This window comes from Panthera leo, chromosome D3, assembly GCF_018350215.1.
Source record: "Panthera leo isolate Ple1 chromosome D3, P.leo_Ple1_pat1.1, whole genome shotgun sequence".
Lineage (NCBI taxonomy): Eukaryota > Metazoa > Chordata > Mammalia > Carnivora > Felidae > Panthera > Panthera leo.
The window spans coordinates 7391079-7404483 of record NC_056690.1 but is presented as its reverse complement, the minus strand read 5'-3'; the positions used below and the strand labels follow the sequence as shown (position 1 = coordinate 7404483).

Sequence of the window (13405 nt, the reverse complement as noted above, 5' to 3'; positions counted from 1 at the left end):
TCTCCTGACTGGTGCAAACCATCCTCCTTAATACCGTGCCCACAACGAAGCAAGTCTGCCTGGGCCCCAGCGTGAGCAAGGAAGGACCAGTGAGCGCGGTCACGTTTGTTTGCCGTGCGCTGTCCATCCTGTGTCTTCTGGCCTTATTTCCGCCCTTTATTCCACCGACCGGTCTGCATCTTTTCGGCTTGGGTGCGTGCCTACTGGCCGCTGGGAGAAGATACAGCTTGGAAGGTGTTTCAGGAGACGTGTTGTCAGAGACTTGGAGAAGGACAGGGCTGCGAACAGGCACAAGCCCGGCTTCGAGCTGCTAGTGCTTGGAAGTTTTTAAAGCTCGTCCTCCTTTCCTGCCTAAGGATTGCTCACCTCCTTCTCTAGTCCCCCGGAGGGAGGAAAATGGACCCGAAGTTAGGCTGGGAATTTAAGCTCTGGAGGAACCAGTCTAAACAGCTCTCCCGGGCCCGCGGGGGTGTCTCCACTGCCAGGCCCAGGACGCTGCCCGATGCCCCTCGGTGGTCAAAGCCTGTCACCAGTACCGAGACTGGGGTCACGAGCAAAGACCCCCCCCCCCCCAGGCTTCCTTCTCCCTCTCCTGTTATTGCCCATCCCAGTGTCACATTAAACAGAGTTCTTGATCTCAGACAGTTCTAGACTCCAGTATCCAGGGGGTCGTTTCGAGCCTCCCAGCTCCCCTCCCCCATTCCCTGTGTCCTCAGGACATCAGACTGTAACTTACGCTGTGTTCCTAGATGTCTCCAAACAGTAAATCAACCATCCCGTGTGGTTTAAGGCTTTCCCATGAAGTTTGCAGAGATTTGGTGAGAGTGCTCCAAACCGACCCGGGGCTTTTGAAGGACTCCCAGACAAACCGGGACACAAAGCGCCTCTCACTTTTGTTCAGTATCGGTTCCTTGTATTTTTGGAACGTGCTTCTGAGTTAGAAACCTCATCATAATGAAGGCATTTGTTTTGTTTTCTTGTTTGGCTAGGTTCAGAAATCTGCTTTGAAGAACAACTTCCAGACGAAATCACTGCAGAAATATTCACGACTGACATTCTTGGCCTAACCATTTCACAAGATTTCACACAAGATCCTCTGGTCAGTGAAGTTGTAAGGAATGTTTGAGGCACAAAGGACTTTGTGTGTGCGGGTTCCCCCTCCCCCCCGAGAGGCACTGCTTCCCTGTATTTCCCTGCCCCCACCCTAATCTTTGGAACATTTAGACATTAAAAGGAAATTTCGGTTAAGCAATGGAATTCACAAAGTTGGACATTCCACTGTTTCTCAAACAGAAGAGTGGGTGGAGGCAAAAAACACACTGGCAGCTGGATGTGAATGGTGGCCGGAGAATGGTGGCTCTCTGCTCTGTCCAAGGCAGTGCTGCCTGAGCAGGGTTGAACAGGACAGGCAGGTGGCTGGTCCCTGGGGGGCAGAGAAGGGTTCCAGCTGCCGTAGGCCTTCCTAGGGACACGTGCGGCCTTATTCCCTCCCCCTCCCCGGACCCTTGGCATCATATGGTCTAATGGGGATCACCCCTGCCTGCTGTTTGACCGGCGGGGGGTTGCTGGGTGTTCTGGGCTCCTGAGAGTCCCCGCTCGTGCCTTCTCATCAGCAAAACAACTAAGCAGTTGTGTGCGGCCGTTATGGAGAGCTTCACTGGCCATGCCTAACCCCGGTGGCAACTGCCAGAGAGAATGCAAAAAAGCACCCCTGGGGCCCGGTGTGTGTGCAGCACCTGGACCAGAAACCACCGGCCAGGCCTGCGGGGTGGGGGCAGAACTCGCCAACTGGAGTCTGTGAGCCTCCCCTCCCCCACACACCCCTGCCACAGGCCTGGGTGGTCGGCCGCCGCCTTACGCCCCCTCCACAGGGCTCCCAAGCACGTAGTAGGCACAAACGGGGCCCAGCTCCCCAGCTCAGGGGACATTTAGGACACGCTGCTAAGTTTTCAGCAGTGTTTTGACCTTGAGAATAGAGTATCATCATTGTGCACACAGATGAAAGTTATGGTCTGATTTTAGAGATTTGTTATCAGTGATGAGTTCTCATTCAGACACAAGTGCCAGGTGTTATTCTGTACACACGCTGAGCCCATCGCACCCTCCCACCCAAACCGGGCCCTTCCCCAGAGGCGCTGGCACGTGAGATAACATCTCTGACCCCCTAAAGGCCCTTCTTGCTAAGGACCAGAGTGTGTGCAAGAGAAGTAAACGGCAGTACCTTCGTCCTTCATGCACTGAGCCCTCCCTGCTGCGTGGGGGTCCTCTTGGAGACGTGGCCTCAGTGAGTCTTTGGAACGCCTGGGAACATAGAACAGAACCATCTACCCCAAACCCGGCTGCGTCACCGTGACCTTGGGACGGGCGGCGTGGGCCAGGGTCCCGCAGGCACCTTCTCGTCAGGTTGTGTGGCCAGGGCTTTGCAACCTGGTTTACATTTTGTTCTTTAAAAAAAAAAAAAAAAAAAAAAGGCGAAATAAAACAAGACAGAAGAAAAAACCAAACATGCTTTATGAATCAATTTTGCAGCTGCTAAGGGCTTAGGAGACATATTACCAAGCCAGTTAAAAAGTTCCTGGGGACAATTTAGGGAACAGGAAACTCTCAGATGACTGTTCTCTTCAAAAAAATTACTCAGAATGGGATGCTGTCCGGACACCAGCCAGGGCTTCTTTCATTAAATCCGGCACACTGATTTCGTTCTGATCGACTACATGTACTGGAATCACTGTCTGAAGCAGAACTGGCCAGTGACCAGGAGGACCCACTGTGGCTGGACCCGTGAGCTGGAACCACCGTCACGCTGTGTCCATCCGGCTTCCTGCGTCTCCAGGTCAGTACGGGGGGGGGCGGGGTGGGGGTGGGGGATGAGGCCCTGGCTCTGACGTTCACCCAGGAAGGCCAGAACCCCAGGGGACGGCAGCATTCGTGTCAGTAGTGTTCCCAACCGCTCCCAGCCCAGCTTGGCCAGGGGGCGCCCTTCTCACCGTCAGGGCCCCTTTCTGCAAGTGCTTTTGTTTGGGTGTCTCTCAACCCGTTTGACCCACACGGAGAGGACCTGTGCGCCTTTCAGCACCAGGAGGCCCTTTGCCTCCCATTCCTGGCAGGCCCCACCTGCTGGCCACATGGGATGTAGGACATCGGTGTCCCCACTCAGGGGAGGGAGTGGAGGACAGCCTCCCCGCCAAGTGAGCAGAGCACCCAGACTCTCCCGCGGCGTGCATGGCAGAGCAGCGACGCCAGAAGAGGAGCGAGGAAAAGACCAAAGAAGGATAATCGTTGGGCGTGAACATCAAGGCTGAAGATTGTGATGCTCTTTTGGAAGAACGCTATTTCAGATGGGGTCTCTGGCTACTGACCAACCAAACCATCCTGGTTTGTTGCTTCTAGAGTTCAGGAACCACCAGCAGCCTCCCCACCCCACTCCCTCTGCTCCAGACCCCGAGGCTCTTCCCAAGCATGGTGAGGGTTTTGTTTGCACACTATCTGCTCTGGAAGCCCAGGGGCTTGACTGGGCTCATTTGCTGCTCCTGCCATTTAGTGGCTCCCTATGCACCCTTGGGTGTGGCTAATCTAATCTCTTAAACCTCAGTTTCCTCCTGGAATTCTCCTGGGTGGTTGAGAGGATTAAAGGAGAAGGTGCAAGGAAAGTGTTACCAGCATAAGGCAGAGCTCAAAATGGGGCAGTGACTGTTATTATTACAGGACACCTGCGCCTGAGACCTGGGCAGATGATTGATGGGCATTAACCTCCTCCGGTTCCGAAGTTTTAGCTTCGTTAGCACCTGCTTGAATAGGGGTGCCTGCTGGTTTTGACAATGGGCCCTCAGTAAGTATCCGTGGAATGACTGGATGGATGAACTCACAGCTCTTTAATAATAGCTGGCTTTGCTTTAGAGCAAAGGTGAGCTCCAGGTCCTGCCAGGCTCTCTCCACTGGGGTCTTTCTCTGTAAAGGGCCAGAGGGTAAATGTCGAGGCTCTGCAGGCCTTATGGCTCTGTCACAACTCCTTGACTTGCCCATCGGAATACAAAGGCAATGACAGACCATCCAGAAAAGAATGATTGTGGCTGTGTTCCAACCAAGTTTACTTAATGGACACTGAAATTTGGATTTTACGATCATCTCCACCTATCACAAAATCACCTTCTTTTGATTTTTTTTTTCAACCATTTAAAAATGTGAAAACCATTCTTAACCTGCAGGGAAAACTCCATCCGCCATACCCCCTAGGCCAGGATCCCTCATCCCAACAGAGTTTTACAAATACAGTGCATCCGTACAAATGACCAGACCAAACCGACATGCTCTCCAATCCCGTCAAGGTCAAGACGAGCAAGTCTCCTCCGATGGGAGGAGACTAAGGAGACATGGTGGAGAAGTGCAAAATGGGACCCCGGAAGGGATGTCCGGGACAGGAGGCAACACGGGGAAACCGTGCACTCCAGGTGAGGTCTGTAGATGAGTTAACAGCATTGCAGCAATGTTAATGTCTTCGTTTTGATCACTATATGGTGGTTACATGGGGTACACACCTGGGAAGCTGGGCAAAGGGCTCGTGGGAACTCTCTGTCCTACCTTTGCAACTCCCCTGTAAATCTAAAATTATCTCAAAATTAAAAGTTAAATATACGTGTGTATACACACACACACACACAAACACACATACACACACACACACACACACACACACACACACACACACACCACCTCTCTGAGTCAGTCGCCCCGGAATGGTTTCCGTGCTCTGCCCTACGCCTCTCTGTTCCCAAGCAAACACTCCCGAAGCCAGTCAGGGCTGGTTGCTTTTGTGTTACCTCACTTGCTGTCCGTCCTCTGTGGCCATGAGCCTCTGCTGTGCTTCCAGGCACTGCAGACAAGAAGGGTCTTTTTGAAAAGATCTGTGTCCTGGGGCGCCCGGGTGGCTCAGTCGGTTGAGAGTCCAACTTCGGCTCAGGTCACGATATCACGGTTTGTGGGTTCCAGCCCCGCATCGCGCTCTGTGCTGACAGCTCAGAGCCTGGAGCCTGATTCGGATTCTGTGTCTCCCTCTCTCTCTCTCTGCCCCTCCCCCGCTCATGCTCTGTCTCTCTCTGACTCTCAAAAAATAAAAAGTTAAAAAAAAATTAAAAAAAAAAAAGAACTACCCTCTGCTAGCTTAGCTTAAAGGAAAACAAACAAAACAACAACAATAACAACCAAACACTCTGGGACGCCTGGCTGGCTCAGTCAGTAGAGCCTGTGACTCTTGATCTTGGGGTCATGAGTTTGAGCCCCACATTGGGGGAAGAGATTACTTTTTTTTTAAGTTTATTCATTTTTGAAAGAGAGAGAGAGAGAGAGCGTGAGCAGGGGAGGGGCAGAGAGAGAGAGGGAGACACAGAATCCAAAGCAAGCTCCAGGCTCTGAGCTGTCAGCACAGAGCCCGACGTGGGGCTTGAACCCACAAACCCTGAGATCATGACCTGAGCCCAAGTCGGACGCTCCACCAACTGAGCCACCCAGACGCCCCTCTAAATCTTACTCTTTAGAGCAAGTGGGGGTGTTCTCTCTGCAGACCTTGGGAGGGGAGCAGGTTTGGTTCCTCGGAACTAGTTCATGCTCCTTTGCCAGCCCTTCCAACATGGCAGAAGTGTGTGTTGCAAGGTGCGAGTTCCCCCAGCCCACCAGCACACCTGCCCCGGAGAAGGGAGCACTGGGTGGTACCGTGGTCCTGGGGTCTGAAGCACAGAGGACACCCTGAGCGCCGGCTCCAACATGGGGGAGACATGGGGCTGTGGCAAACCCAGAGTCCCATCTAAGGGACTGGCTGCTGCCTCGCTTCTCCTCTGTGAGCGCCTGATTTCTTCACAGATGGGCTTCGTGCATCCGTTTGTCCATTCATGAATTGAGCAAATAGTTCCTGCATGCTAGCACTGCGTTGGCACTGGGTGTGCCGTTGTAAACAAGACAGGCACGGCCGTTGTCTTTAGGGAGCTCATGTTAAACAAGCACGTAAATATGTCATTGCAAATTATGCTCAGAGTCATAAAGACAAGGCCCAGACTCTGTGACATAGAATACCAAGAGGGGGATGTGCTTTAGTTAGGGTGGTCAGGGAGGGTCTCTCCAAAGATGAGACGTCGATGTTGAGAGCCAATCATGGAAAGAGACAGGAGAGAACATCCCAGACAGAGAGCACAGTGTGCACCAAAGCCAGAAGCATTCAGTGGAGCCAAGGTTTGTGTGGTGGGAACACAGAGGGGGATGTGGGCTCGAGACGAGGTCCTCAGGGGTCTAGAAGGATCTCTGGTATTCCTTCAGTGCTACCATTATGTGGGTCTTCCTTGGGAGCCGGAGGAGGAACGTTTTCATGTGAACAAGCCGCAGGAGGAAGGAGGCAGTCTCATTTCTTTTATCCAGAGTCTCGATGTGGGATAGACGATCCCGGGGAAGACCAGAACGAGGTCACGCGTGGAGCCAGCCCTGAAGCTGACGTATTCTTTCACATGACACAGGCCAAAGGTAGGAATGCTGACTGTGGGCTTTGGCTTCCTAAACCACATGTCCCGAGTTGGCATCTCTTCATCTTCCTTAGTTTTCCAGAGATTTCAATATTTAAAAAAATTTTTTTTTAATGTTTTTATTTATTTTTGTGACAGAGAGAGACAGAGCATGAGCAGTGGAGGGGCAGAGAGAGAGGGAGACACAGAATCGGAAGCAGGCTCCAGGCTCTGAGTTGTCAGCACAGAGCCCGATGCGGGGCTCGAACCCACAGACTGTGAGATCGTGACCTGAGCCGAAGTCGGATGCTTAACCGACCGAGCCACCCGGGCGCCCCTCAATGTTTTTTTTAAACATGACCACAGTTTTCTCAGTGATCTTGTTCCTTCATCAACAATCATGTTGAACTATACATTCCCCTAGTCGCTGGCAACTGCCCGAAGGCAGCCTGCTATGCAGTAAAGCGTCAGCAAATGCATGCCACTTACCCCTTCCTGTGTCCTGTTGGCCACCTCTTCCTTTTCCACTTTTGTAGACTAAATGCTGGGATGGCAATCACTTGCAGCCTGCAGATCCTCACTAAGCAACCCCAGGGTCAACGCAGGTGCTAAGCCCTGGATACACTGTAGCACAAAGCGTGGTTCTTGCCCTTAAGAAGGTTACATTGTAGTGAGGGAAACAGACACGCCAATGATAATGACAGTATTTTGTGATGTGATATAGGGGCATCTGGAGCAGATGGGGTGGGAAGGAGGAGGAGATCAGGGTAGGTAGAGGAGAAATTACATAAATGAGGCACTCTAAGCCAATCTGAGGGGTCTCTGGGGGTGGGGGCAGGAGAGCAACCCAGAGAAAGCAATGGTTACATTAGGGAATGGCCTTGTGCACTAAGGAGGTTAAACTTGAAGATTAAAGTAAAGGAGGAGAAATGGATTACATTTGCGTGTTAGAGAGGTAGGACTGGGTGATGGGCAGAAGGGGATGGCTGGGCAAAGGGACAACAGCAAGGAGAGTATTCTGGTATTTGGGGGAGAAGGAAAGGATTGCAACAAGACACAATTCAGAAGTATAAAGAAGTGTAAAGACTAAGGGGCAACCTCAGTATGGTATCAGTCATGATCTTTGATTTGCAGCATACCAGAAGCTGGTTAGCTTCAGTGGAAGATGAGCAAGTTCTGAAATGAGCAAGAACCAAAGAAGGCCAGGGGCACCTGGGTGGCTCAGTCGGTTAAGCGGCCGACTTAGCTGGTTTGTGAGTTCGAGCCCCGAGTCCGGCTCTGTGCTGACAGCTCAGAGCCTGGAGCCTGCTTCAGATTCTGTGTCTCCCTTGCTCTCTGCCCCTCCCCCACTCATGCTCTGTCTCTCTTAAAAATAAACATTAAAAAAATTAAAAAGTAATAATTTTTTTTTTTTTTTAAAGAACGAAAAAAAGGCCAGATGCGTGAGCTCAGTGCCTCCAATCCTCTGGGGCTCTGCAGGGGCCACTTTTGCCGTAAGTCATTTTTCCACGGCCCCTACACTCCCTCAAAAATCAAAGTCAAAATAAAAAAAAAAAAAAAAAACACAGTGAGATCCACTCCACACCCACTAGGATGGCTAAAAGAAAAAAGAAAAAACCAAGTGTTGGCAAGGATGTGGAGAAGCTGGAACCTTAGTCTACTGCTGGTGGGAACATAAAATGGCGCGGCTGCTGTGGAAAACAGTCTGCCAGCTGCTCAAAATGTTAAACACAGAGTTACCATATGGCCCTGCAGTTCTATTCCTCGGTATACACAGGCAAGAGACACATCTGTACAAAAACCTGTACGGTAATTTTCATAGTAACTGTGTTCGCAAGAGCCAAACAGTGGAAGAAACATCCCAGTGTTCATCGGTGAATGCCTAGATAACCAAAATGTGGTAAATCCACACATGCAATGGAATATTATTGAGCCATAAAAAGGAATGAAGTATATTAGTACATACGCTACAACACGGATGAACCTTGAAAATACGCTAAGACACCAAACACAAAAGGACGCATCGTATGTTCCATTTATGTGAAATGCCCAGAATAGGCAAATCCACAGGGGCAAGAAGTAGATTTGTGGCTTTCTGTAACTGCCTCTAACCTTGGGTGGAGAGAGGATCTCTTTTTCAGATGACAAAAATGTTCTAAAAATAACTGTGGTGATGGTTTCACAACTCTGTACAAACATACTAAAAACCACTTTAAAAGGGTGAATTTTATGGCATGCTAATTATATTTCAATAAAACTAATATTTTAAAAAACCAACTGGCTAGGCGCGGCTGGGTGGCTCAGTCGGTTGAGCGTCCAACTTTGGCTCAGGTCACGATCTCATGGTTCATGGGTTCAAGGCCCCACACATCCAGCACTCTGCTGTCACTGTGGAGCCCACTTCGGATTCTCTCTCTCTTTCTGCCCCTCCCCTGCCCGCACTATTTCTCTTTCAAAGTAAACAAACAAACAAACAAACATAGGGAAAAAAAGAGAAAAAAAAAAAACAAAAAAAACACCAACTGGCTAAACCATCCACCAGTCTAAGATTGCAACCCATGCCCAGGACCTAACGCCTTGGGAGAAGAGGAAGACAGCTTCTGGGGAGGGGTTGGCCTTCACCCCCAAAGGCTCACCCAAAACTGGGAAGGATATTCAGATGCTGCGCAGCATGCAGGAAGGAGGCAAAAGGCATCTGGGCAGCCTTCTAGATTCCTGACCTGAGAACTCACCAAGCCTGTTTGTGGACAGATCTCTAACTTTGTTCCGAGTCACTGGGTCCTGAGCAGACATCCTGTGTTTAATCACTTGTTGTTAGAAGAGCGTCTGGCCTACACTGACTCACCTTTGAACACATGAATGTTTCAAAGCACTTCATGTCCACTATCTCTTTATTTTTATGCGACCTCAAGTGACTCAGCTTCTGGGCAAGCCAATGGCTGCATGGATGGATATGCAAACTGCCGATTCACTCGTGTCTGAGCTGGTGACAATTTTTACAGTTGTAGTTTTAGGGAAGAAAGATACGGAGAGGCAGATTGCAGCATCTGGTTTGTCAAAACAAATTTTTTTTCCAAGGTCTCCCCAGTCTATCATAAGGCCCACACTATAGGGGAGATCTCCCCCACGATCATTTGAGACCCCATTAGGCTCTACCAGTGGTAGGCTGGTAAATGTTCACCAACCAGCTCTGGAAAGAGGAGGGACAGGAGGGTCCTGATGAAAAGCACTTGCCAGTTTCCATCGTGTTAACATTCCTGCCATGTTGATTTCCAACTACCAACTTTATGATGGATGTGGAGTGGGGAATCCCAGAGACCACAATAGGAGAGCAGGGTTCTGGCCAGAACGCTGCTTGCTAACTGGCTGTGTGGCTTCTGAGTTTTCGTGTCCTTTTCTATAATAGGAGGGAGGTTTCATACCCTGCAGCACACCCTTTGGCTCCTGTCTCTGAGGAACCATTCTGTGGTTGGAGCATTCTCTTCAGTTCTCCCCCTTTGCTGGGCTTTGCTAATGGCCTGCTCCCCAAACACCAAAGCACCTCTGTTTATGAAAACAACTTGCTCCTGCAAGTTGCTAGGTGAGGACCAAACCTGCCAAGAAGCAAGAGCCGGGCCTGCGCTCACAATTTCGTACCACTCTCCAGAGGTGGAAACCTCCTCAAACCTCCTCCCTGTGCAACAGTGGATTAAGGGTTGAGTTTGGCAGCCCGGAAAGAGGGGTAGTTGGACTTCAGTTCCTAGTATAGGTCATAAAGGTGCAAAGGATCACCCAGGTCCTTTATTTAACAAATACTCTCCGGTCTCTAGCACTTACTATGTGCCAAGCACTGTTCTATGTGCTTGACAAATACTGTGTTTAATTCTCATGACAGCTCCGTGAGGCAGGTGGTGTTCTTTTCATCCCATTTTACAGATGAGGCAAAGAGAGGCTAAGACACAAGCCATAACTAAATAACTCACTTCTGTAACCGTATGATCTCTTTTTTAACATCTCTAGAATAATAACTAATATTCAGAGACAGCCCGACATCCAGTTTCTGGTAACTAAGTAGGTATTCAGATGAACTCTCAATCTAAAAATAAGGAATAGTCTAAATAGTAAGGAGTAGCTGAAATGGAAGGAAGAAGAGAACCCTGGAGGAGAACCCAGCAAAGAAGCCATTTAACCCTGCAGACATTTGTCAAGTCTAGCATATTCGAACTCCAGTGTGACTGGCTTTTTGAGGCAAGAGGCCAAAAATAAAAGTCCGGGTGGGAGATGAGACTTTCCCCCACAATAATTTGAGACCCTACGGGGCTCCACCAGTGGTATTCTGGTAAACGTTCACCAACCGGCTCTGGGTGGGGTTGAGGAAAGGATCCTTATATACAGAATTTGCCAACTTCCATAAGTGTAAATACTCCTGCCACGGTTGATTTCAAACCATCAACACAGGGTCACTGAACTCAGAGTTGGGAAGTGCAGATCTGTTAGCCAGCTGCTTATGTCACTGACGCCCACCCCCTCCCCCCCACCCCCGAGGGTACAATAAGCAAACCAGACTTGCTCAATAGGGCAGCATATATTTGCATCGTCAGGGTGGTCCAGGGACCCATGAGCCCTGAACTTAGTCCTGGAATAGCAGTGCCCTCGGGAGCCTGGCAGGAGGAAATGTAAATCATCTCTGGAGGAAGGTAACTTCATCCTAGGCCTCAAATTATTCCTCTAAATAAATTTTAAAATACAGTGTCCAGCATGGTCAAAGGGAATGAGACAGATCACAAGGAAATAGGACACCATGAGCAAGAACTAGGAGAAACAGACCCTCAGGTACTTCAAATGTTAGAATTACCACAGACTATACAACAACTGTGCTTTGTTGAAAGAAAGGTTAAAAATATCTACAGGGGACAGGGAACTATAAAAAGTGACATACTAGATTTATAAAGAACATTTGTAGAAAGCTTTATAGTTTAATCAGAGATCAAGAACACAAATACCTTCAGGGGCCATCTGATAATGCCAATGAGTAAAGTGACCTGGTGACACATTGGTGACCTGAAGAGCTTTGAGGGGCACAGGGCTCCTCAGTTCCAGCTGATTGTTACCATGTAGCACTGGGGGACCAGTTTGCAGATCTTCTGCTATTTCTGGAGAAGCTGGATATTTTGATTTCTTTTTATTGTGGTGAAATACACATAAAACTGACCACTGTAACCATTTGAAGGTGTACAATTCAGTATGCTTAAGTGTATATTCACAATGGTGTACAGGAAACAATATCTAGTTCCAGAACTTTCTCATCACCCCAAAAAGAAATCCCAAACCCCTTGGAAGTCACTCTCTATTCCCCCACCCCCACTCCCACCCCCTGGCAACCACCAACCTGCTTTGTCTCTATGGATTTCCCCAGTCTAGGTATCTCATGAAAGTGGAACTGTACAATATTTGATCTTTTGTGACTGGCTTCTTGTACTTACTATGTTTTCAAAGTTGATCTCATTCCTTCCCAATGGCTGAATAATACTTTATTGGGTGAATATACACACATCCGTTTATTAGTTGATATTTGAATTTTTGACATCTTCCCATTTTACTTTTTCAAGTTTTATTTATTAAAGTAATCTCTACACCCAACATGGGGCTTGAACTCACTACCCAGAGATCAAGAGTACCATGCTCCTCAGACTGAGCCAGCCAGGCACCCCAGAAATCTTCCTATTTTTCAAATATACATATTCAGAAGTTCTCTGTGGTTCTAAGCCATCTGAGGGCCAACAGTAGAAATCTCTGTTTTATGACCTGCTGTGTCTTATTTTCCTAGATACAATGCTCAGAATGATTCACTAAGGTAAGTGTTGTCTTATTTTTCATATCAGGCACCCATTTCCCCTGTGGCTTTTCTCCCCAAAACCAAACTCTCAGGGGTAACTGCTTGGTTCTAGAATGAGTGAGGAGTCTGGGATCCAGTTTATGGCTGCGACCTTTAGCTTTCCTGGGACTCAGTTTCCCCACAGGTCAAATGACTTGTGTCGGGCTAGTTTATCTCCAAGGGTCTGGGTGTGCTAACAGGGTCACTCTCATTTTTCCTAGCATTCATCCGGGCACGGATTAGCTCTGGTCAAGTCGGTTTATCCGCAGCTGAACACAAAGCTGTGGCACCTGGGTTATCCGGGATCCTTCCAAGAGCTGTCCTGAGGCATGATGGGGAAGAAGCTACCTCAAAATCCTCCCTGTAGGCCGGCCAGCCCATTACACCTGCTAGGGTCATTTGCACTCGTGCGGTAGCACCTGGTCTGAGCCTGGGACTTCAGTGAGGAGTGGCTTCGATTTAAATCGTGACTCGCTCTCTGAGAGCAACCCCAGAAGGAAAGGAAGAACCCCTGTTGAAATGCTGATAATCACTGAGCTTTTCCTGCACGGAAAGCTATTTAATAGGCAGGGTCGAATGTCTCGCCATCGCCTCGCCCCTGACACCTTTCCTCCGACTCTAGTTTTCCAAAAGGACGAGGGAAAGGGAAGCGACGTCCTAGCTCGCGTATTTGCACAGGGCAGAGGACCGGCAGAGATCCGTGTTTCCCAACTCTTTCCGAGAGCACCTCGCGTCCCGAATCGCCGCCTTCAACTCTGAGAAGTCAGGAGTCCCACAGGAAACTTGCGTTATTGCACCCGCTGCCACACACCCGGGGCGGCGGACCCGCCGCCGAGCTGGCTCCCAAGGAATGCGCCCCCTCCACGGCCCGCCGCCCCGCCGGCGCGCCCTCCCCGGGGGACCCCGCGGCACCTGCGGCCTCCGAGTGAGTGTCTCTGCCTCCGGCCGCCCCCCCCCCCGCCCCGCCCCGCCCCGCCCTCCGCGCGCCCAGGGCCGGGGGTCGCCGGGCGCCCCCGGCCGCCTCCCCGGGGAGCGGGGGGTCGCGGCCGCCTCCCCGGGCGGGCCGGGG

General features: G+C 50.1%; 1 protein-coding gene and 1 long non-coding RNA gene across 2 annotated transcripts in view; both read left to right on the top strand.

Annotated features, from left to right (window-relative positions):
- The window catches only part of CFAP251 (cilia and flagella associated protein 251), a 65949-nt gene extending 64692 nt beyond the window's left edge, over positions 1 to 1257 (top strand). The window contains exon 23 of the mRNA XM_042910480.1: positions 990 to 1257. Within this exon, the coding sequence (XP_042766414.1) occupies positions 990 to 1126 (137 nt within the window). The 3' untranslated portion in view covers positions 1127 to 1257. The remainder of the gene's footprint in view (positions 1 to 989) is intronic.
- Positions 1258 to 4017: 2760 nt separating this feature from the next.
- Positions 4018 to 7703, top strand: LOC122203542. The gene is made up of 3 exons (XR_006195233.1): positions 4018 to 4448; positions 6304 to 6504; positions 7617 to 7703. It is a non-coding gene; the product is annotated as an uncharacterized LOC122203542 (long non-coding RNA).
- Positions 7704 to 13405: the final 5702 nt, after the last annotated feature.